The 26818-nt window shown below is 40.6% G+C and overlaps 1 protein-coding gene across 4 annotated transcripts in view; it reads right to left on the reverse strand.

Annotated features, from left to right (window-relative positions):
• brsk2a (BR serine/threonine kinase 2a) overlaps positions 1 to 26818 on the reverse strand; it is a 148110-nt gene that overhangs the window by 46629 nt on the left and 74663 nt on the right. For all 4 annotated transcript variants that reach the window (XM_068312921.1, XM_068312918.1, XM_068312920.1 and 1 more), the window contains exon 2: positions 13053 to 13147. In XM_068312921.1, the coding sequence (XP_068169022.1) occupies positions 13053 to 13147 (95 nt within the window). The remainder of the gene's footprint in view (positions 1 to 13052; positions 13148 to 26818) is intronic.

Genomic DNA, 26818 nt, shown 5'->3' on the forward strand with positions numbered 1-26818 from the left:
ACACACAAGATTATAGTCATTCAACTTGTTTCTTGAGTTCAACAAGAATGAGCGTCCATGACTGACACTAATCTAAATTGCCAATTTGACTAGGAAATAATTTGTCTTGTCCTGTGGCGTGGTGCTAATCGCTGTAGAGTGGACATCATCAGAGGAAGAGAACAGGAGTTGATTGGAAATACAGTGACCCACAGTGTTTCCTGTGAGGGTTATATCCTGCTTCTTTCAAAGGATCAATAAGTTGGAGCTGCAGCTGTGACTCCAGTTAAGGTTTTCGCACCAACCAGTAACTCTTCCTCATTTTAATGATAGAAATCGCTAATGCAGTTTGTCCTTTGTAATTGTACAGATACAGGTGGTATTTTATAATATACACATTGAAACCTATGCAAGAGAGGGGGACTGGGGAAGACCAAACCTGCATGGCAAAATAAGGAAAATGGGTTCACTAGTGTTCGTACATCATAAGAGCCAGTTTAGCAAGGCTCCATCAGCTCCCCATTGATTCTCTAAATTACAGCCCTGGATCAGAATTGCTGAACAGATGAGAAAACAATGTCTGGAAACATCAATAGGGCCATAACTGAAACCAAGAGTCCGGTAATAGAGGACAAAGGATCAAGCACAAAAAAAACCTTAGAGATTACATTCATGTCACACATGTCACTGAGTGACCCAACAGAGAAACAAGCCCAAAATCTCAGAGGGGAAAATATTGGATCACAGACTCTGTCATCTCTCTCTCCACTTATTGCATCTTGTTCTTTCTCCTGCCTTTTAGTCTCTTGCACAGAGAAGGAAACACAGTCATTTCTGTCACCTCCCCTAGGCGAGCGAGTGAATGGTCCCTTGATACTGAGATCTAAGGATCAAAGTCAACGGGGCAACCATGTGTGTCAGATAAAAAACAGGGGTGGCTATGCCAGCATGGGAGCTGTAGTGCATGCGAGGAGCTGCTGCACAGTAGAAAAACAAGAGGAAGAATGACTGAATATGAGATGAAGCATAGACCATGTAATTCACTGCAATGGAGAAAACTAAAAGAGAAATTTAGAGGAGACTGACAGAAAGGGAGCAGAATGGCTGTGCCAGCTCATCCCCCTGAGCCATGCAGCCTCTTCTGTTGATAATTAACACAACATGAGCAACCTTTTAAGCAGCATCATGTATCAAATTCCCCTTGGGGGGTGGAATGGTAACAGATAAGGTACTAATGCATCATCATGAGGAGATAAAATCATGTGACTATAAAATAAAAGAGGGACCATTGCACCTACACACTTCATCTGAGGATAAATTATCCAGTTCAGGGGCTTCAATTTATTTGTTCAAAAGTTTTTAATACAGTAAATCATAAAATTGAAAGGCAAGATATTCTGTGGACAAATAAGCACATTTTCATCCCCGAAACCATTTTCTCATATTTTTCTAATATTCATCATCCTTTTTCATCAAAATAAAGGTCAGTTAGATTTAATTAATGGTGAAAACCTGAGTGTTCCATTTACTTGACATGGTGAATTAGCCACAATTGTATCCTATTTGTTTGACCTCAACTTAGGGGAAAAAAATAAAGTGGTGTACTAAATAAATACAGTGTAACGGGTGGCATAGGGGTGACGGTGAGGAAAAGCATTGCCTGAATGGGTCCAGCTGTTGGCAGGAGGGGAGGGGACAGCACAGCTTGGTTACTGACTTACAAACCAATCCAGTCAGTCAGTCATCCATTCAAACCTGTGACATGTGGGCATGTGTCACGCACACAATTGCCCACATATCACAAGCCCCAAGCCACCCTATCTGTCCATCTGTCCATCCATCCATCCATCTACCTACCTATCATAATTGTATGATTTCATCCCTGCTGCTGAACAGAGAAGTTAATGTCCATCTGACTTCTATGCATCTCTGCTCATCAGTTCTTGCTGCACCCTGAAGAGCTCACAATTAAAAATATGCACAATATGAACTTATTGCTCAGCAGGATTTTCTGATAATCACTGTGTCAGCAATCCTTTGTAAAGGGGGGGGGGGGGGGGGTGATCAATGACAAAGACATGTAAATCGATCTGGACATAGTCTCTCTAGCTTGGTAGTCCTTATACTTTAGTCATCTCCCACATTTTCAAAACACATACATGATCCCCACCCATCCCTCATCTTTTTCATTCATTCTGTCTCTAGAATTAAGTCTGTCATGTGTATAAACATTACTATCATAATTATCCAGGGCCACCCCGACGAGTAGAGGGCGAAAACCAGTTTACATACATTCCAGGATAACTTTGATGATAATGGAGTATGATGGTAAAGGCGCTTCACAGCATGAGTTCAAAGAATCTAATCTTGACCCTCTTCAAACCTGCTGTATAGACTGATGGGTGGAAATTAGTGGGACAGACCAGGAAGGGGGTAAAAGTAAAACATTAATAGGTTTTAGTGTAAAAAAAACCTCTGCGGGATCAGCAATATGGATAGTTATATAGTTGACAGGAAGTGGAACTCTTTGGTGAACACATTATTGTGTCGGTTGTCTGAAATGTCTTTTTTGACATCTCTCCAATTTTTTCTCTGACTCCCTATGAGAGGGCTGGTAAGGTGACCTTGGATTGTGTAGAAATGTGAAATATAGATTGAATAAATGAATGGGTAAAAGCACAGAATATGGTGTGATGATTTAATTGTGAAGATTATCTCTGGTTAAATCAACAAAAACAAAACTGCAGTTATCTATCTCTGTATGAGGTCACTGCAACTGGTTTTAAAGAGATGCATGGTAGTATGAATTTCAACGCTGTAAGCATGGGGAAAATTTTGCATTCAAAGCCATCTGCTGTCTTGCCTTGTATTTACCTTGCTGACAACCTTAAATTTGAATGCCTTTGGTGTAAATATATTCCAGTATGTCTATTTGAGCATCTCACAGCATGAGGCTCTCATCCTCAAAAATTATAAAATAAATAATAAAGGCAATGTGACAGTGTTAAATTAATTTCCACATGAAATGAAGTGCATTCAGGAGGATTAAGTTTTATATTCTTCGGCTTTTAGCTTATTTCTCCTACCATTCTCTCATTCTCACCTGTCACATGTAATCATTTTCCAATTGCTGCCATCATCACCTAGGTCTGTCACATTTAGTTTATTGAAGCATGTCAATCCATGACTACCCACCCAGATTTTACAGATTCACCAACCTCATCAGCCTCCACCACCACCACCACTGTCCGGACTGGTGGATATATCTTGCCGCTGATAATAGTCTTCCAGAATGTTTTCTGAGATACCATATTCCATCTTTTACTTGTCTCTCCTGATGAACTGATATGCATTAACACACTTCAATTTAATTTTGGTGTCCAAAGTTCCATCCATTTATGAATGGAAGTGTTATTTAAATGATTGGCAAGTTTATGAGGAAAGTGAGCTGAGTAAAAAATAAGACAAAAACTAACTGACATGCAAAGATGGTGCTGATTGTGGAGAATACAAAGTTAAGCAAAGACAACTCAAGCAAAGAAATAAATGCAAGAGTAATAGAGACTATTCAGTGTAACAGTTCAGGCATACATAAAGTGATGAGCTGACAACTAATCACTTTTTTCTAATTATCTACACATATGAACTAGTGCCCTATTCTGTTTTACATGAACGTGGTCAATAGTTAGCAGAGCAGAGGAGTCAATATGGGACAATAGGTCAGATGATAAGACCGGTCAACCAAAACAACACAAATTACCTCACAACTCTGTAAATAAGTTTGTAATGGCTCTAATAATCAGGGAGTCTGTCTTCTCACTTGATAATTATCTCTTAGGCCGATAGCAATTTACACAAAATGCATACACTTAGTTATCATTATACTGCAAATCCATAATAATTAAGAAAGACAAATCATGTCTAAAACTATACATACAATATACATATGGCTTAGTGCTTAATTTATATGTACAGTGAAAGAGTGAGTGAGACAAGGAAGGAGAAAGAGCATGTTCTTGACAGCATGTTAATTCATTAGCAAACAATCCCCACAGGGGCTAAGATGAAGGAGATGATCAAGACAAACTTGTTAATGCATTTCCCACAACATCTAAAAAATACAGGATCAGTCTCAAACTTATTAACACTGTCGGCTATGAGGCAATTTAAAATTTTATTTTCAGCAGCTAAAATAATCAAATGTATGGCTGATTGATTGATTGATTGATCACATTACAAACTTAATGATCACACCTTGCTAACAGGCGTATTATTACTAAGTAAGAACAACAGCTGTATTAAGGTGATACTCACAGAAATTAACATATTTATGTCAATGGTACATTAATTCTATTTACATATCACAAAAATATGACATGTTTAGTATGTTTATGTTAGTCCATTTCAAATGGACTAAAATTGTCTAATATTAGTGAAATTGACATGTCGATGTTTGTATGTGTGCATGTGTGTATTTGTAAGTGTTAACTCTGTTAACTCTGAACAACTTCACAACATTTAGATAACAAAGATGAAAATGATGCATAAATAGACAAAGCAACAAGGTGACACGTAATACAATCAGTGAAATGCTTCCTTATTTGTATCAGGACTGTGTGAGAATCACCCCAGTCTTCAGGTTTTTCTATACTGCCCCAACACCAAACTAATAAACCATTTTTCCAAACCTCCGACTTGTGTCTATCAATGTTATAGAAGACAAGGAAAAAGCAACGCTAATTCATTTATCTAAGACAGGTCATTATAAAGAAGAATAACAACCCTCATTAACTCAACCTGATAAGGGAAAATGTTGAGATGAACGATGCTGGACTTTCTATGATGTAAAAACTGATGACAAAAAAGATTTGAAAATAAAGATTAGGGGGGTTTTTTCTCTCAAGGGGACATGATGTAGCTTTTCAATTATCAGTCCCAACTCAAACATGACAGATAAAATATGACCACAACACCCAATGGTTGAGAGGAACCAAGCACACATTACACGTCAGTGGGTCCACAGGTAATATAAAGAGGTCAGAAATCCCAGTGCAAAACAAACAAATAAACGACCTATTACAATATAGCCTTAAGAGGGCACAAGCCAGTGTCTTATTGTGCCGATCCTAAGCCCGGATAAATACAGAAGGTTGTGTCAGGAAGGGCATCCGACGTAAAACTTTTGCCAAATGAAACATGCGAATCAAATCAAATATGACTTCCATACCGGATTGGTCGAGGCCCAGGTTAACAACAACCAACATCGGTGCTGTTCACCTACAGGGCTCCGGTGGAAATTGGACTACTATTGGTCAAAGAAGGGGAGGAGGAAAGTGTGTTCGTAGGAAGAGAGAGAAGAGGAACGCCAAGAGTATAGGACTGAGAGTAGGGACATTGAATGTTGGAACTATGACATGAAAAGGTAGAGAGTTTGTAAGACAGAGTACATGTGTGTGAATGAGAGGGACCCAAGTGGAAGAGTGAGGTTACAGGGAGAAGAGATCAAGAAGGTGGAGGATTTTAAGTACTTCAGGTCAACAATCCAGAGCAATGGAGAGTGTGGAAAAGAGGTGAAGAAGCGTGTACAGGCAGGATGGAATGGGTGGAGGAAAGTGTCAGGTGTGATGTGTGATAGAAGAGTTATCAAGACAGGAGACAGAGCTGGAGGTAGCAGAGATGAAGATGCTGAGGTTCTCTCTGGGAGTGACCAGGAAGAATAGGATCAGGAATGAGTACATCAGAGGGACAGCACATGTTAGAGGTCTTGGAGACAAAGTCAGAGAGGCCAGACTGAGATGGTTTGGACATGTCCAGAGGAGAGATAGTGAATATATTGGTAGAAGGATGCTGAGTTTTGAACTGCCAGGCAGGAGGCCTAGAGGAAGACCAAAGAGGAGGTTTATGGATGTAGTGAAAGAGGACATGAAGGTAGTTGGTGTGAGAGAAGAGGATGCAGAAGACAGGGTTAGATGGAGGCAATTGATTCGCTGCGGCGACCCCTGAAGGGAAAAGCCTAAAGAAGAAAAAGAAGAAGAAACAACAACCTATAACAAAGACTAAACTTTGATAGGTAACTTGGCTGAAACCACCACAGTCACATGAATTGGATTAAATGTGCCATTAGCTGAAAAAGAAAAAAGAAGGTAGATATACCAAGGCAATAAGCACAGAGTTCCTGTCTTTCTGACAACAGGGGGGCTTCCTTTAAAGAGGAGGAATAAACGGCATCAGTTTAGACACCTGCCCATTTCCTGTCCAGCTCAAAGGGGATCTTGCTTCATTCCATGTTCTGCCACCCTCCATTTATTAATTTTATCTGAAAGCCCCGTTTCATCCTGATAAGACATACAAGATGTTAGTGAGTCAAATTACATCTTTTGTGTTTGGTAGGCTTTGTCACCACAGTGAGCACCAGAACAGCTTCACTCTAGTCTCGTCGATGTCTTATGTCTCACACTGCAATGTGGCACCGGTGAAGCCAAAAGCTGTTCACCTGTATACCTGGAAGTAAAATCTATTTCTTACTTCCATTTCTGTAGAGATACATAAACACTCAATAAAGATGAGAAAAAGTTTACATTCATTGACTTGGGGGAGTTGACTGAATATTAAATAAGGACGAAAATGACAACAGTCTGAAAGAGGCCGTAACAGAAAAATATGATTCGCAAAAGATTAAAAAATTCCTACAAGACACAAAAGGTTCAAGGGCAAAACTAGAAAATTCCCTTCCTGACCTCAACATGTTTTATTTGAAAAGTAAAACAAAAAGTGGCGAACCAGTATTTACAGACAAAGAGGTCTATGGATTGAAAAAACTGTAGAAGAGATGATTGTGGAAAACAGATTTTTTTTTTCTTAATTTGTCTGCTTTTTAAAAAAAACTTTTTTCAGTTTAATAAATGTTAAAAGGTTCGATGTGTTTCTTTGTTAATGAAATGCGCAGTACTATTGTAAATCCTCTTTACGTGAATCTCTTTTGGACTTTGTCTCAACGGGGTTATTTTGTAATTTGACTGTTATGAATAAACATGATTTTCAAAATCAAATCAAACAAATAGGGATGCAGAATGTTGCTTGACCTTCATATTGACTAATGACAAACAGCTCTATAAGGCCATACAGGCTAAGGGAAATCCATACATGCATTACTGTGTTATTATTTATGCTTTTACATCTGTGAGGGAGGAAGGCATAAGGACAAACAAATATGTGATAACAGGAAAGATGACTGCATAAAAAGCATGAAAGAGATTATACGGCACTTGCTCCAAGGTATCATCATTTTTCACAAAATGATTTTTGATTGAACTCCAACAACAGAATGCAAATGTATTTATTGAGATTAAATTCACCAAACATTTGAAAGGATACATACATCAACCATCAGTGGAAAACACATCTGATGTACATCAGAGAGGTTTTTCTGTGCAGGTGGCCTCTTATAACCAAAATATGTGCTGAGCCCTGACTTCCCGCTAAGAGCCACATAAAGCTGATGGATCAGTGCAAAGGGGCGCAAGATATGAAACCTATTTATTTCTAGGGGTGCCTGCAATGTCACTGCTGGAACACAGATATGTGTGCACAAAGGCCCACCCAAATGTAAAGTTGAAGCACCACATTTGCCTAGTGGAGGAATTTCTGTATCCAATCCACTTGTGACACATCAAAGTTAGGAGAGAATGGCCAATCTATAATCATTAGGAGGGAAGAGCAGAGAAGACAGAGAGAGAAAGCTACAGAGCTGCCACCGAAGTGTCAAGATAACAAGATTAGACCTTGTGTGATTCATCTTCGGCCATGACATTCTGCTTCTTACCTGTCTGTTGCTATGCTCGAATTGTATTCCTTATTTTCTTTGCCTTTAATGTCTAAATTGTTTCAGAAAACACAGACACACCATGTAATGCAATTATTCCATTTGAACCCGTCCCTTATGTTTTATTATTTTGACTGTAGATATAGCCGAATGACTGTAGATACACAGATTAAATAGTTTCATTCATTTCCTGGTACAGAACAGGCAAAATTACATCATTTAAGAACATATTTAAACACTTCTAATGTACTAATTAATAAAAAAGAAAAAAAGACTAATCCTTCTCATTATATATCAAGCTGTAATGCAGCTCTGGTACTGTATTGTTGTTCTCAGCTCTTCTTAGCATAGCGCTGAAATTATTAGCTTCAGGGGGCAATTAAACAGCCTTCTTTTTCATCTCCCAACTCTTTTTCTCTCACACACAAATTCATTTTTTATCTGAAATGTTATGTTTGACATCAAGGATGGAGTCAGCAAAACACAGTAACCGCCCCACGCTAACGCTACTTTCCAACCAAAGCCATCATCAAAAACAGTCACGCTATGTAGAAATATCTTCTTCACGAGACATCCACCCAAAGTGTTCTCCCTTCATTTTCACCATCTTTTCCAATCCTCCCCACAGATACACTCTTCACTCCCCTCATTTCTCTCTTCATCCTGCACCGCGTCCCTCCTTTCCTTTCCTTTTTCACTCTCTGGGCTTGGGGACAGTAGAGTGACTTTGAAGTTTTGCTGCTTCAGGAGGAGAGAGAGTCACACACACTAATTAGCTGTCCTTATCCCAACAGCAGCAGCAGCCGCCGCCACCAGCTCCCTGGCTCAGGGGGGAGAAACAGAACCAGCATTAGCAGCATCAACCAACTGCTGCATGCTAAAGATACCCTAAACCCTCTGCTAGTTGTTAGTGCTAGGGGCTATCAACAATTGAAGTCACCCCTAGAATAAACCGATTAGAGAAGTTGTTCCACTCAGCATAATGATTGGTAATATGGTACAAAATATGATACAGTAAATCTTGCGGTGTCAGAAATATATTTTTCCGTACCTTAGCTGGTGGTATTCATTCAACTCTGTTATCTGGGGGAGGGGGGTTACCATTATCTTACAGTAAGAGCTTGGGAGTTTTGCAATATGTTTTTGTTTTGATTCTCTTTAATTAAGACAATAATCTACTCTGCCTGCTTGTATTTGGGCATCTGAGAAAATCTGCTTTTTTGTGTGATGACAAGAATATGAAATGACAAGCATCTCAAAGTGAAGGAATGACGAACATTAGTAGTTTGGTTTTGTATATTTATTATATCAATACCATGTATGGATATTTTTTTAAAATTATACCATTATTTCTAAAATTCTTCTGATTTGTGATAATTTTTGAATTTATGGATTTATTTCACAGGATTGCTGATTCTGAATTGCTGTGTGAATTAAAAATTCTTTTTTAAATTGCTATCTTTGTGATATTTTTCTGTAAATAGCTGCCGAGGCACCCTTGAGCAAGGTGCCGTCCCCTTTGCAAATTGCTCATTTGAGGCGCACCAAGAAGGAGCTGCCTGCCACTCTACCTCCCCTGCATGCCTACAGGCCCCTTTGTGTGTGTGTGTGATACAGGGGCCTGTACTCACAAATATGTATGCATGCGTTTGTAATCAGTAGCTAGAGTGTGCTTTCTTAATTTCCCTTCGGGGATCAAACCAGTATATAAAATTTAAAAAAAAAAAAAAAAAAAAATTATATTAAAACCATGTTTTATACTGGATGTCGTGTGCCATAATTTGAAGCTGACCTTTTCTTTGTACATGTGCCAGAGAAAGTCTTTCTTTGTTACTCATTAATGATTCATTTAAACTTCACTTTTTGATGACAATCCTGTCGACTCACATTGGCCTTATCATGTGTGTGAATGTCACATTGAACAAAACACACACATGCTCAACAGGAAATATCAGAGGAGACCTAGGTGTACCTACTAAGTCATGTTATCTCGTCGCAGCGGGGTTTCCATCTCTCTCCAGAGTCTTGCTCTCTTTTACCCTTCCTACCTTTCTCTTGGAACGTCATCACCCCCCCAGAACAGAGGCATGACAGTGAGAGGGAGGCTGAAAAAAGGTCGTCTAGGAATCAGAAACATTAAAAACTCCCTTGAGACCATAAACACACTGTTGGTTTTTGGCTCATCGTTGTTTTAACTACTGTAACAGGTAATTATGAATAGATTATTCTATTTATCTGTAGTTTCATTATTTCCTGTGGTAATGTCCTTGTTGCACACCGCCTCTTCTGGCATTGTGTGCACAGAATTCCATAGCAGTGCTGTGTTGATCCCGCAAAAACAAAGTATGTGGGGAAATGCTCCTGCTCATTTTTACCCCTTTCTTTGTATAATGTCAACTTTGGTTTTCATTATTTGTTAATGATATTAATTCAACCAGATTTTTTTGAACTGACTGCTTTTACTGTTCTAATTAAAAATATTTGGGATGACTGCTATTGTAGTGGGCTGGTCTGGCAACAAGGCATCATAACAATTCCAGCATAATTTCCACTTACAAACTTCTATTTTCTACACTTAGGCTCAGGGATAAGAGCTAGTGAATCAATGTGTGGTATTTTCTCTGAAGTCCCTTGCAAGTACTGCAAATCAGTTTCCTGTGTCATCTGTTCCATGGTCTCAATCACATCCTTTATCTATTTTTCTCTGTTTGTTTATGTAATTTTAAACATGATGGGCAGCCTCAAAGTCACTCCATGTTGAGGTTTTGCTCAGAGTTGTAAAAAAAAAAAAAAAAAGGGCTACATTTACTCTTTGAAGAAGTCAAGGCTTTTCCCCTGGAAACAAACTGACAAGAAGTTCATACAAGAGTTTATTATCCAAGACAATTCAATGTCTTCTTGGTTCACAGCCTGTGGGCCCGAGGGTTCAACTTTAGTTTTAAAAAGTTCAACTCAAAGGGAGCGGAGGAACGACCAGTCAGTCTATGACATTAATTCAAGCCATTAGCTCAACTCTACAGACCCACAGTCAAGAGAAGGACAGAACTGTGTATGTATCATGCATATGCATACATTGATACTAGCAATGTACGCACACATACACACACCTGTCCAGGAGAGTCAGATTCCCCCTTAATGGCACCACGGGGACCCAAGACATTAACATATTAAAAGGTGACATTTCACAGTATGAGGCTTGCAGTGGAGCGCAGCCTGATCAGTCAGCCTGACGGCCGCAGAGGCTCGCCGGCGATCAGGCCCATCAGATTGCGGAGTGTAACAACAAGTGAATATGGGAAAGTTTGTATTTAGTCAAAATCACACCTGTCCATTCACAGCAGGAACCTAAGAAAGAGAGAATTTGACCAATGTTATGCCAAGTGTGTCCTGATCAATACTGTTGCATAATGAATGGGTCATTCCTCCTAATTTACTGCAAAGTAGAGAATTAAAACAGAGGCTTCAGGCAGCTTCATATCAAAGGCCACTGAGCAAATGAGCATATCCACAAGACATTACGTACAAGTACACTAACACATGCTTGTGTATCTAAACCTGAAAGCACCTGATTAAGAAATTTCAGCATTCAGTTTGAAAGACTTACAAGTGCAATGATTGTTTTGACATCCATTCCCAAACTGTCCTTTTTTGGGGGAGGGGGGATATAATTATGCCTGGATTCAACATACTTCACTCCCTAAAGAAATATATAAGCACAAACCTGCTGGCACAGACACACAACCAGGACTCGCGCCGTGGGGCCAGTAGTTGAGAGAAATGTGACAGCAGCTCAGTTCAGTAATTGGCTGTGAACTGCAGCTTCAGCAAAAGCCTTGGTCCTGTCAGAAAGCCGTCAATGTCTGGCGTCTCTCTGAAAAACTACAGGACAACCCAGAGCGAAACACCTAGGCTTGGACTTTGTTTGGACATCCTGCTACCTTCAGCTCCGCTGTCACTTATCACAATGACTGCTTCTGTGATAACTAATAATACACGTGTCACTGCTGAGGCGACTGAAATGACCTGTCTTTCCCTCATGAAAATATTAGACTGCACATTGAGCCAAAGAGAGATAGAGAGAGAGATGACAGAGAGAGAGATGGCGACTTACAGAGAGAGAGATGGCAAGGAGTGAGAAAAGAAGTTGGGAAGACGCTGACAGAGCAAGATGCTGATTAATACTGTCTGTTTATCAAGCAGAAATATCGGAGCACAGAGAGCATTTCATCTTAAGTCTAATGATGCTGCTTCAAAGTGATGTGATACGGAGGGGTTTCCGTTTGCTGATAACCTATACCCTGAGAAAACCCTCATGCTTCCGGATTTCCAGCTAAAATGCAAGAAGTTAAGAGTGAGTGATTTCCTTTCTGTGTGTCCTATGAAAGAGAATTTCCATGGTTCTTTATCTTCTTGCTCTCTTTTGGTTTCTTTACAGCTATTCCATTAACATAGGGGCAATTCTGCAGTGTATCTTTGAGTGGGCATTGAATCAAGCTGCTCAGCAGGAGCCCTGGGACATAACATCAAAACATCATTCCAGAAGGGGCTGTGAGATTAACAGCAAAATTAAAAATAAAATGTGGTCCCCAGAAGAGTTTGGTGTTTTGGACTGAGGATATAGTAATTACAGTGAAAGAAACCTGCATTATTGTTGTGGTACCCCAAGGTTTGTTGGAGGCTTTGACTTCTGGCGGGGGAGTTAAACAAACATCTTACTCCTTCATTTCAACATATCCAAAGGTGAAAAACAGCCGTTGACAAGACTTCACTATGAAATTAATCAGTCAATTATAACATTTTTGCAACACCAACAATTGGCGTATGTACAAATTTAAAAGCCACTCAAGCATAAAACTCCTTCAAATTTAGATTTTTGAAATACTAGCTGGCATTCGGCCCAGACAGCCAGTGAATTGTCTCAGTCAGGGACGTCCCAACTCAGACACAGTCCAAGTCTTAGATTTGCTTCAGTCAACTTGGCTTCTGTAGATTCTGGGGGCCAGTCAGGCAAAAAAGTGGGTATGTAGTTACTAAAAATGTGAATGTTGATTGATATAAAACATAAAGACCGTCTGAAAAGTTTTGCTTCTTTAGTCATGCTGGTCTTTACAAACACCCAAAGCAAAAAATACGTAAAACCAAAATACCATTACCTTTAGAAGCAACCAAAGAATTAATAATGTGGAAAAACAACTTTAACAACCCCACCTGTAAATCTGAAAAACAATGAAAGGTTGAAAGATAAGCGTACCTTCATTAGAACCGACTCGCTGAGTTTCTCACGGTTGACGATCTTTATGGCGACTTTCTGGCAGGTTACACAGTGGACTCCGAGCTTGACCAACCCTGGAAAACAATCAGGAAAAACACACGTGATTAGATCAAATCGATCCAACACCTCTGACATTGTGGGTTCAGATTTCATGAAAGCTGCTGATGTATTATTGTATATATTTTATATAAATATTATGTTAAAATATTATATATTGTACTTTCTAAATGAATGTACATTTATCAAACTGGTTGAAAACTCTGTGTGACCTTATGTACAGAGGCTGATAATGATGATGAAGTGTGGACAGTTGCTTAAATGAACTGTCCTCTGGGGTTTACTTGAGCCATAAAGGCAGTAAGTGAGTGAGTGGACCATTTGTGTTATTGATTCCCATAATGCACTAAACTGCTGTAATGCAGTCGAGTTCAGTTAGCTCAAACATACAATAAAAGCAACCAGTAACAAACAGCCATTATAAAGCCAAAGGTCAGTTCATGAAGGGAATTTATTGAATGAAAAACCAACAAACTGAACAGGAGAATAAGTTAACTTGTCCCATAGCAAGAAACTAGCAGAAAGCATTACTTCACAGCACAAACACACCCATGTAAGGGGAGAGATTTGGGCTTTTGATTCATGATTCCAGTCGGATCTACTGGGGTTTTTGCATGCAATCCCTCTGCATGAGAATTGGTGTTGAAATCAAAACCTGCACATCATAAATCCTGTGATTTGCAATACAATTGCGACTGCTTCTCCCCTGCCTTGCCACTGCAAATGTCCCCAGGTAACCGTAGTTAAATGATCAACAACAAACAACATAGTAAACAAGCAGAGAAACCCCAATAAGTACACAGCTACAGGGAACAAAGTGGAGAGTATGTGTGTATTTGATGCATCAGAGCCATGACAATACCACCGATCCGTTTTTCTGCCAGCGACCACACATCTGCACACACATTAGAAAGATGTTTGCATCAGATAGATTGCTTACAAGCACACATCCATACTCAAACAAATGTTGGCTCTCAATTATTGATCTCCCCAATGGCTCACTGGTGCTGCAGGGATTTGTAGGTGACAGAAGAAGATTTTTAACTTTGTCAACCACACCATTCCTGCTTCGTAATGGGCAAGGCGTGTAACTGAAAGACACATTGATGTGGAATAAGCTGAAGGCTTTGATTTCTTGCCAGTGGAACAGAATGTAACTATAATGTGGCCAAGACGGAAACAGTAGAGGTTGTATAAGAAAACCTCATGCAAGAAATGTCCTGCAACAACCTGGCTGCCTGATGAGAAGCAGTCTTGTGGGCTTCTAGCTCAGACGCTGGCTGCCTATTTACCAGGAGAAGAGAAGAGTCAAGGGGCTTTGAGGAGGCAGTGATACAAGTATTCTGACACCAGAGAAGAGTCAAGGAGGTGGGAGAGAGAGGATGGTAGGGGGGTGGGGGGGGGGCACCAGTGGGAGATGGAGAAGAAGCAAGAAGTAAATAGAAAAGAACATGAAAAATGAAGTAAATAAGTGACACAGATCAAGCACTGGGGATAGAGTTATTGGAATATCATTGGACGGACCACTGATAATTAAGCAATATTACTGTGTGGGAGTCGGGCTTTAGCTTGGGAGTTGTGAGGCCGGAGGGGTGAGAGTGGAGACGAACAGAGGAGAGGAGATGGGAGAGAAAGTCAGCATGATTAAGAACAAGAAAGGGAGACAAACAGAGGGGAAGCAAATGTTAAAAAGAGGGAAGATAAAAGATGAAGAAAGACTTGGAAAAGGCAATGAAGCAGTATAGCAGAGAGAGGAACAACAGACAAACCCATTAGCACTGTGATGGTAATCATATGTTAATGTCTGCTATAGAGAAGCTCATAAGTCATGATAAAGGCATTAAGAGGCATTAAAAGAAAATATCTGTCTGCAAACACGTGAAAAGTTAACTGCATTATTGGCCTCACTATCCATCTTCCTCCAGTGCCTGTTTTCATGGGTTCAGAAGGCACATTATTGAGAGGGAAATTTGCATTGGAAGACAGACTGTAATGATTTTACAACTACTTTGTATATGGACTGAAAAATGAGATGGAAAGAAGTGACACGGGGCACAAGCTTCTTTCATGCCACATAAATTCTTATTTTGACTTGAGTGGAAGTAAAAGAACTACTGGTCATGACAAAACATATAAAGCTTACAAGTTTAAATCACCATGTCTGGAAGGAAGGCATAAGATTGTGCATTTTTTGACACATTACAATCACTTTAATGTGATGGACAACCAATGACACGTAACCAGTATCCAGTGTCCATAAGATTAGGACACCCCCCCCCCCCAAAAAAAACAAAGAATAACAGCCAATCTTCATTTTTCACTACCTGATTAGATAGATATACTTTAATGACCCAAAACTGGGAAATTCACGATTATTAGGACAGAGAGGAGTGTTCATATTCGGTATGTTCAATATGAGAAGTCAGTAGGGCCGCCAAACTTGAAGCTACCAGCATAAATACTTTAATTACAAACTAAATACCAAATACTTTAAACTATAATAAGTTGTTCTTTTGTTTTTTTAAATGTAGCACTTGAAACGTATATGCTTTGGCCAAAATGTCAACATCTTTAAAACTGAACTGGCTTTGAGGAGATTTCCATTCAATAGGTTTTGAGATATTTCTGTCTGGAACAAATTAGTGGACAGCTAAATGCTGGTAGCTTGACTCAAATAATTGAATTTTAAATTAAGACCAGGCCCAGGGATGGCAGATACCAAGAGAACCTCAAAGAAGCTACTTCATCATCATGTGTGGGCATTGGGTATATTCACACAATTGTCCTCCGACTAAATGCACTTCATACACTGTACAATTTTAGAGTCGAAACTAAAGTCATTTGTATTTCCTAAAGTGGGATGAAAAGAAATCAAGTTACTGTTTCCATTCTATGAAACGGATGATAAACTAAAATAAAAAATAAAACAAATGGGACAAAGAATTACAAAATGACAGTGATGGGCTTTTTATCTCTTGTTTCAGCTCAATGAAACACAATTGTGTGTGCACTGACTGTGTTTACGGAGATATGCATTTGTGATTTTATGCACAGCTGCAGTTGTACAGAAAACAACCCTCTGTATTACTGAACAAAGACTTCATGTACACAGCGCTTTCAGAGAGGCACAGTTCAGCCTTGAACACAATCATTTTTAAGCCACCAAATAAAATCCGAAGCTGGTCAACACTCCTCGATAATTTCTCCCTTTTTAATGTCCAATCCAAAGATCACCTTTCCACAGAAGATATTAAGGGCATGAACTTATCTCACAATAATCAAGTCTGTTGCGTGTTGGACCCAATTAACCTTTGCTCCTCTATAACCTGATATCAACCTTTAACCCCTTCTCTCTAATGTCCTGTAATAACAATGTGATTGCCTGATACTCCTCCACTTTTACACTGCCTGTGCAGATACCCCAAAGGAAACCCTTGGAGCTCTGGGTGAAGTGAGAATGATGGAGTGGAGGGATGCTGAGGAGATACCCTGACTGGGAAGACTGGAATTCCCTCACCTGGGTAGTACACAGAGATTACTGCTACAGCTGCTAAAGTTTGTCCATGACTAATTTGAACTCTTAGTTTCCTACTCAAAGAGATCCCAAGCTTGCAAATTTAGTACAGCCCCATACCTATGTGTACAGGTGGAATCTTTGTAAGTGTAAAGCTGAAATAGGAGGATTTGGATTTGCTCTCTGGGGGGGGGGTGGCTCCACATTGTGATTTAGTGTTAATTATTAACTGGACAAGACTGCTATAGTCACATACTGCACTGAACACTTACATACTTTTTGTTAACACAGTACAGGACAAAAGCAAGCTGTTCAGCAAACCTGGGTTTGTGATGCTGATGAATCAGCAACCGCATCGATCTCTCCTCCTCTTCACCCTCCTCCCAAATCAATAGCATCAAAAGCTCTCACCTTAACAACAATGTCAGAATAATGACACCAACCAGGGACTTATGGGCTGGGGAGGCCACCATCGACTGACCCCAGGCCTCCATTGCAGCTCTGAACTCTTTACTTTCCTTACTGCTCTGTGATTAATGATCTAATGTGGAGGGACGCAGAAGACACAGTGGGAAGTTTGGTCCATGACTCAGTGAACATAAGAGCTCAGCAGCATTTTGATTCACTGTGCTAGAAGCTGCTGCATCGCTCCATATTCATTCGTTCATTCATTCATTCATTCATTCATTCATTCATCCATCCATCCATCCATCCATCCATCCATTAATTCAAGGAAGGAAATATTGGTTAAAAAACAACAACCTAGTACTTCTTTTTTAGCATCACTTCCACTGTAGTTATAAGCACTGAAGGTACTGAAAGGTTAAAGGTTAAAACCTGAGAAGTTACACACCAGTGATTGGTCAATGAACCCCATACGTGGAGCATCCTTCACGGCACCAATCAATTGTTGCTACACTCAAATAGTAAAGCAGCTTTTATCACAGCTTTCATCACTTGTTCTCAAGTGTTCTGTTAGCATCTCAGCTCCTCGCCTCATTTAAATTTTGGGACCTTACTGAATATTTCAACTTCTGGTAAAAGATTTAAATCGCAATGACTTTGGAAATAATATATCAAACCAATAGATGTACATAGAGTATTTAGTCTTTGTGGTTGGGTGGAAATGAGTCTGTATCCCCAGCTCAGACATCAAATACACATGCCATAATGAAAATGAAGGATATATCTCGAACCCTTTGGGGTGCCAACAGGTTTTGCAGCATGGCAGATTATCAAAATGAGCTTTAGAAAGACCATAAAGGGAGAGGTGTGTTTCTCATTTTATTTAAGTCCTTTAATTTATTGAGGGATTTCTCAGTTGGCCCTTGTTGGCATGTTTATGTTTGTTCCCCCTAAAGCTATTTGCCCTGGCAGAGAAGCCAGAATTCACAATGCCCAGTTAGAAATAAAAACTTGCCTCTCTCTATGTTAACTTAAACGAGCTCCTTTTGTTTTGGCTCTAAAGCATGGCAATAAGTGATCGATTTATCATTAGGCAGTGCCAGGACATCCAGGGGAGGAATAGGCAGGAGAAGGGATGGACCCTCACTGTGAGCCTGATTTCCCCTGCCATCAATCTGAGGCACAGAGAGGGAACAAAGGTGCTGAGAGGAGGCAGGAACACTGCTTGAGCCTCAGAGAGGCTCTTTATGATCTCCACCTACTAGCCACAACACACACATACAGAGACGCGTGCGTGTGTGCGTGCGTGTGTGTGTGCGTGCGCATGGCTTTAAGCTGTATCTTCCTCACAACACTAGCATCCATGCGGTTAAAGATCATTACTGGATATCTTCATTTCCATCTGGAAGGAAGAGAGAGGGATGAAAAAGAGATGTTTCCACTTGCACACTTCTCTCACTTTTAAACTTGATCTTTCAGAAGCCCTAAGTCAATGCCAGCAGATGGTAGTAGCTTATGCTGGCTTAACTTTCTCTCCCTGAGGAGCTGGCTCTGAGAAGCTCATTGCCCTAAGGCACAGATCTGTGAGCTGCTTCCCACTTCTGCTCTCTAAACCTGAATGCAGTATGTGGGGGCTACAGATCTGCCCTGGAATCAGTGTATGAAAGGAATCACACTGTGCTGCTGGGGCTTGTTCCTCCAGTTTATACTGGCTGTATGGAAAGCCCCTGCAGCAGGGCGTGGGAATCCCCTTTACCAGGGTGAAGGACAGGAGTCAGAGACCCATCATTAACCACCACAGAGGAAATCCTCACTTTGGTTTTGTTTTTCCAGAACAGCCGCTTTTCTGACTCCCTTTAGCTTAATCTTTGGTCTGATCTGAGCATCTTCTATGAACTACTGTTGACATGAATCACAAAATCATACCGTTTGTGAACTTTTTTTCCCCTGTTTTCATTGTTTCAGCATTTGATGTCCAGATAGCGTCTTTTTCTTGTCACTCAGTTTCTTCCCCACATGAGCATTTATGGCTTTTAACCCATCACTGTTTTCTATGTCATCCTCTCATCCTTCCTGAAAGAGAGAGGGAATGCACCAGTGGAAAGCTGTTGAGTCACTCTGCATTGGAAGGAGACATTGTGTCAAAGATCAGACAATGCTCGCTCACTACTAATTGAATGCACCATCTCTATTCTAAAGCTTCTTTCATCCCTCTCCATTTAGGAAGTCTCTGCATTTCCGCCATTCCTCTACCCCATCTTTTGCTCCTATTTTCTTTTTCTTTTTTTTCTTTTTTTTAGTCAGCGGTGACATGACTGCCTGAATTCCCTTGCAACCACCCAAACCCTTCCAGCTAAAGCTGCAGCAACAACATCAGTACCGATAGAGGCCTACAGAACAACTTCAAAATCAGGCAGAGCAGCCTGGCTCCAGGGCTAAACTGCTCTTCCTGGAGGAATGAGGCAGGCACACTGACGCATATATTTGGAAAAAAATATTTATTTGACCGGCGTGAAACAACACATTTGCTCACTGCCTCCTCAGTGAACTCCCTGCTCAAATAAAATATTTACTACCCCCCCCCCCCCGTGGGGGGGGTATCCCCAAAAATGGGGGTGACCCCATTTTTTAGGAAATGGGGTTGTTTTCCTGCATTCTGGTGCATTCAGAGGTCAAATTATCCATATACGCTCAAGTATCATTGACAGAATGTAAAATCTGCTCCGTGTGTGTCTCTAGGTATACAGTTTGTATTGAGTATCAGTGTGCATGTTTGTTTTGGTGTTTACACGTGATATGAACCAAACATTATGAACCCCTTACAGTTAAAGAAGTCATGATGGGCAGTAAAGTGGCTCTATGTACCACATTTGAATGCAAACAACTCAGAGTGTCGCCCAAAGCAGCAAATTAGCAATCCACTTAGTCATCAAGCAAACACTGTGATTGGCAGCTGTAACAGAATCCCCACCACTTTCAGCATCAGTCTCCTCAATATGTAAATGTATGTCTGAATATGTCCTCATAAGCTCATCATCTCCGTGGTGGATCACTCACACACTTCTCTGCCAGACAATCACAACTAATTGTCAGAGGGAGTTGGTATGATTGCACAGCAGTAAACAGCTGGAAAATCGCACCATCATGTTTGACTGCCTAAAATCATTCCCAGATGTTGATGACTTCCTGGAAACACGTGGCACCAAATCGTAATATATATGTTTCCCACATACTCATGCTGGAGTTTATCCGTACTGAGCCTATCCCACCTTTGACTGCCAAAAATCAAAGTCTCCTGTTACAGATGTTCAGCAGTTAAAATGAGGATAACTTTTGTGGCAAAACTTCTGCAATCTCCCCGTTTAGCTGATCAAACACAACTATATCGCTTCTATTCGAAATCTTTGCATTAAGATGTCGTGGCAGATCCAAAATATCCTACTCTAAATTCTATGACTGAAGCTCAGGCCACAAAGCTAAGCGAGAGTGACACTGTCAGAGGAATGTTCTACCCAAATCCCAAATGAGACCATCAGAGCAAACATGAATGAAGACGCAGCTGGAGGATATGAAAGAGATGAAACAAGAGAAGGAAAGAACAGGGGATTTTTTTGAGAAAGAAAGTTACAACAATGAGAAATGGAGAAAATATTGATTGAGATAGATAACGACAGATGTTGGAGGAGACATAGTCAAAATTCGGAGAAAAAGTGGGCCTAGGAGGGTGGGGCAGGGAGACTCAGATCTATTTTTAATGCCTCTGACTAGGGATCAGCAAAAGGAATGTATAATTACAGCCTCATGAATAATGCAAGCAGGATTCTTTTAATTAGCCACAGCAGGCCAATGCAGCAAAACACGTGGACGCACACATACACACACACACTCTCTCTCTAGTACAACATATACATGGATATAAGATAGCTACAAAAATACTGCTACCAACACACACATGCTAAACATATACTTTACGTCCCTTGGGGAGGTGGGAATCAAATAAAGAAGTAAAATGATGAGCTAAGGATTGGTACCTGGTGATGACTCTCTGACAGGCTTCACAGCAAGGGGACCACCTAGACACCACTGAAAGAGCTGCGCACTGTCTGCCTGTCATTTGTTAGATAACCCCCAATATATGAATGTGAATTATTTAACACCTGACTAGTGATACTGCAAAACCTCACTGCAACCATAGAATAACATGCTGGTGATGACAGAGCTGTATTTTTCCACACACAGACACAAATGTGTGGATGAAAACACATCAACGTGAACCTACAGGAACAATGTGTAATTTCTGGCATACAAGTCATGCAAGGGGAAGAAATCTGACTCCAAGACTCCAAGAAGCAATTAATCAAACTTTTCTCATCTAGAATTCAGCTTGAGTTATTTCCTCAAATAACAGGGATGGGATATCAATGCATTATCAAACATAGATCAAGCCGGAACAGACTTCAGTTCATCAACATTTTCTTCACAGCGGTGATTAAAATGGATGGAAGAAAGCACAACCAGGAAAAACTCAACCAAACCCTCTCTACACATCAAGGGAAGGCAGGAAGCTGGATAAAAGTTGGAAAGATACATCAAGACGGGATGCTATTTAGTTCTTATCTGGCAACTCCACTTCTTCCATCTTCAGAGTCTTAATTTGTAACTAATTTGTGGTGTGCAGAGACAGGCTTGAGTATAGGAGAGGATATTGGATGTAATTCAATGTCTCATTGCATCTCCGTCTGCTGATTGGACTTTAATTGGCAATAAGGGTGCTATGTTCACATTTTGGGGCAGGCAGGGGAGATGACAGCGTGAGCTCATGGACCAAAAATGAGCCACCCAATGGAGTTTTACCAACAACATCATAAAATATGTATTTTCAGAGGTACACGCTTCATGTGTGTGTGTGTGTGTGTGTGTGTGTGTGTGTGTGTGTGTGTGTGTGTGTGTGTGTGTGTCAAAGTAAGGGTTTACCTATTTTGATCCACACAAATGGCGCTGACCTACTTTCATAGGTCAGTGTCACTGATGCATTCCATTTGTCATGAGGTTTCAGAGATGTGTTCTTAAAAAGGTATTTAAGTGAAAATATGACCTTGACCAAGTTTTTCAAGGTTTCAAGGCTGTGATCAAATTTTTATCCCCTTGCCTCCCTGAATATAACGCCCTTTGTTTTGTCTTTCTATCTAATGCGGTTCCTGAGTGTAAATAAGTTTAAATTTGACCTTGACCTAGTTTTCTAAAGGTCAAGGTCATGATCTTCTTTTCATCCTCTTTGCTGCCCAAGTAATCTGCTTTTTGCTTCATCTTTATATCTGCAACAGATTTGAAGATATTTGGTGGACGAATGGACGGACGGACGGACGGATGGATGAACACATGAACACTGACAATTACAATACATCACCGCTTCGCGGGATTTCACAAGATGTGTGCGTCCGTGTGTGTGAGAAATCCGCCTTACACAACATAGATGGTGTCCATCATCTATTATTACTAAAACAATCCACACAGGAAGGGTGGAAACTGCTTTCACATGCAGGAGAGAACAGATAGATTTTGTTCAGTTTTTGACTGCTATTGTGTTCATTCTAAGGGCAACAGCTGCTTGGTGCGATGAGAGCCATTTCACTTAAACACCTCCTTTAGATTGCTGGTACTCTGATTTTTTTCTGCAATTTAAAAGTTGAGGTGTTTTGGTGGGCTGCACGGTGGCGCAGTGGGTAGCGCTGTCGCCGCACAGCAAGGCGGCTCCGGGTTCGAGTCCCGCTCTGTGTCGAGTTTGCATGTTCTCACCGTGTCTGTGTGGGTTCTCTCCGGGTTCTCCGGCTTCCTCCCACCTCCAAAAACATGCGCTTCAGGTTAATTGGCCGTTCTAAATTGCCCTTAGTGTGTGAGTGTGAGCGTGCATGGTTGTCTGTCTTTGTGTGCCTCCGTGTTGCAATGGTGTCGTGCCTGGAGTTTCCCCCCACCTCATGCCCTAAGACAGCTGGGATACACTCCAGCTCCCCGTGAGGCGGGGGAAACTCCGGGCGCAATGCCAGTGCACCACGGAGCCACACAGACACAAACACGCACACACACACACACTCACACCTATGGTCAATTTGGGACCGACCAATTAACCTGAAGCGCATGTTTTTGGAGGTGGGAGGAAGTCAGAGAACCTGGAGAGAACCCACGCAGACACGGAGAATATAGTAAGCACAAATGCCGAGATGAATGATGACACATGACATTGTTGTGTATTCTTGTTTTGCTTGTTTCAATATATTTCCTTAACTCAAGGTCAACATTTTCCAGAGCCTGAAAAGCTTTTGTATTTTCAAAAAAATCCTAAAAGGACAGGGCTTCCTGTTTTCAGAGCGGATATCCAACCCAGATACAACGTTATCAAACTTTAATGCTTTCCTGATAGAAACTGCAAAAAAAATCATTTTCAGTTCAAACTGGAACAGCTATACTATTACATACTTTCTCAAATATATTTTTTTAAATGTGACATGGTATGGCAGAAGGAGGGGCTACTGAAGGAGGTGGGATGGAGAGGTGTCATTGTTACAGGACATCATTGGTAATTATCCTGGCAGCCATTGGCGGAGCTGTTGACATCTCTCTCGAAGAGTGGGATAATTTGAGGTAGTCTTTCTAAATCAATGCCGTGGCAGCAGCTAGCTCATTAGCTAAGCCACCACTGAATCTCAATGAGGCAGCTTGGGAATTTCCATTAGCCACGGAAAGCACAATCTCTCTGTCTTTCTCTTGTTCACCCATCTAGCTCTAGTCTATCATTTTTACTTTTTTACTTTATTCCCTTTCCTCAATCAATGTCTCACTCTTCCTTTCCACTAAGTCTCCCCTTGTTTTTGTTATTGCCTGATATGTGTCTTTTCCAACATCCCCCCATCGAATCCCCTCTGCTCCCAGGAGACATAAGGAGGAATGGCTCTGTTGTTGCATCATGTGTTCCTACCATAACAACAGCAATTTGTGTTTGCCTCTGTGTGGATTTAAGTGAGAGTTTGCAAGAAAATATCCAATTCCACCAGTCAAGGCATGAAAAGACGAAGCCTTTCTAAGACAAAGAAAGCTGGTCACCCACCCTGTCTTCAGCTTATCAGTAATTATCAGTGATAATATGTGTCTGTGTGTGTGACTGTGTGCTCCAGTGAATTAGACGCCACTGTTGAATGGAAATGGAGGCAGTCGTGGAGAAAGCCAATGCCAAGAAAGATTGCCTTTTTACTCATCTATTTGTCACAGGGCTGGGGGGAAAAAACTGCCTTGCTGAAAAAATGCAGATGCACAGCAGAAACAAGAAAAAAAATAATAAAAGGGACAAGGAAGTCCTAAAACAATGTTGAATAACAATTTGATAATGTAAATCTAAATATAATATATTAGAGAGATAGAGACAGAGAGTGCAAAAGATAGAAAGAGAATGAGCGAGAGAGAGTGAAAGAGACTGAGAGAGAGAAATCAGAGTGGAGGTCTAAGTATTAGACCACCAGGGAAACTGAGAGCTGAGACATCTGTTCAACATGACTTCAGGGGGCTTTTACTCTGATGTCAGCCTGTCACCACATACAGTATCACAGGAGTAGATACATGCTGTGAGCCTGAGTACATACACCACACACACACACACACACACACACACACACACACACACACACACACACACACACACACACACACACACACACACACACACACACACACACACACACACACACACACACACACACACACACACACACACACACACACACACACACACACACACACAGACACCCACACATAGCATAGACGGAGTACTCTCCTTTGCTCCATCTCACTCTCTGCTGATCTATCTTTACATATTGGACTTTTTGATATCTATATTAAATAATTTTTTGGGCATTGATTTAACTAAACTATAAAATACCTCAGATATATTTCCACCACTGAGTATTGATTACTTAGAGAAGTGCTGAACTGTCAGTTCTATCAAAGGTAAAAAAAATAAATAATCATAAACAAGTTTTAGAAAACATTAATTTACTATAACTCAGCTCTATTTTTATCATTATTATTATTATTATTATTATTATTATTATTATTATTATTATTATTATTATTATTATTATTATTATTATTATTATATAACAAAAATCCCTGCTTCCAAGCTCAAGTGTGAGAAAGTATTCACTTTTTCTGTTTTATGGCACAATACTTTAAACAATTAGTTTTGGACTGCTTTCGGCAGTCTAAAAATATACAATATTTGAAAGACCTCTGACACATGAGCATATTTAAGATTCCACCAGTGTGTCAAGCATTCTAAGATGGTTAATGCATTAGTAGAATGTTTAACAGCGATGGACGGCTCACCCCTACTTAGACACAGTACAAAATGAGTGGAAAGTGATGTGGAGTGAGGCGCAACCTCCCACCACATCACTGTAATGCATACCATAAATAAATTCAGTTTAACAATCAGCAAGAGTAGAAAGCTTTTTATAAACAAAATGAAAATAAGGCTTTTTTTGGAAGTGCAGCATTGATCAATAAACTCCTGACAGTCATCATTAGTGTCTTGCCAGCTTTGAAATGTCACTGATCATCATCGTGACCCCATCGGATTACACAAGCAGAGAACTTTGAGAGACTTCTGCTGCTCATCTGGAGGTCCATCAGTGGGAAAATACTGCACTCCTTAAAACAATAATGATGACATATCGATCCCCACATCACCTCCCCCATCTGTGTGTGTGTGTGTGTCTCTCTCTCTCTCACACACACACACACACACACACACACACACACACACACACACACACACACACACACACACACACACACACACACACACACACACACACACACACACACACACACACACACACACACACACACACACACACACACACACACACCTAAGTTAAAAGACTGCATAATTATTGTACGTACTGTATAATGTGTGCTTGTGTTTATTGTCAATAACACAATAGCTTGTCACTGCTGGATGTAAAGATGAAATGACTGCTCTAACACAGTTGGTACCACTGAGTGATTAAATTATATAAATACGGGCAGTATCAATCCCTGGTATCAGCAGAGACAGTGCTGACATTAGTCATTTTTTCTTGGTTGGTGTTGGCCTTTATATATCACACTAATGCTCATGAAGCTGTCACAGGAGCCTTGCAGACATGGGAGGTATCCCCGACATGCTTATTACATGTCGTGCATCACTGGACCAGGATGTTTGTCCAGGCATAGCAGCTATGAATGAGTCTGTCACAATGGTATGATGCATGTTGGATTTCCATGATGGATGTCTGTGTGACACAATCAAAGACAGAATTGTGAATGTGATAAAAGATGGCTTAAAGCACCTTTTCACTTATCTGTCAAAGGCACGGCCATTCATCTTCACGGGTTTTTTTTTTTCACAATGTTAAAAAAATCGTGTTCAAATAAACCATTTTCTGCATTCCTATACTCGTCCTTCACAGGTTCAACTCATTTTGAGGAGATGCACTCTCCACGCGTGTCTGAGCAGTAACTGCCAATCAAGATGTCACAAGGGTGAATGGACAATACTCTCATCCACTGATGGCAGATGGAAAGGTGTGGGAAGGGCAGGTTGGGTTCATGTCAAGGGCTTTGAAAGCAAGGGGTTGCTATGGCATTGCTATGGAGACAAGGCGGTGGGAGAAGTGGTTTATGATGGACGCTGATGGGTGATCTACACAGAGGTTAAGGTAAAAGGAGAAGGGGGTGT

Source organism: Antennarius striatus, chromosome 4 (genome assembly GCF_040054535.1).
Source record: "Antennarius striatus isolate MH-2024 chromosome 4, ASM4005453v1, whole genome shotgun sequence".
Lineage (NCBI taxonomy): Eukaryota > Metazoa > Chordata > Actinopteri > Lophiiformes > Antennariidae > Antennarius > Antennarius striatus.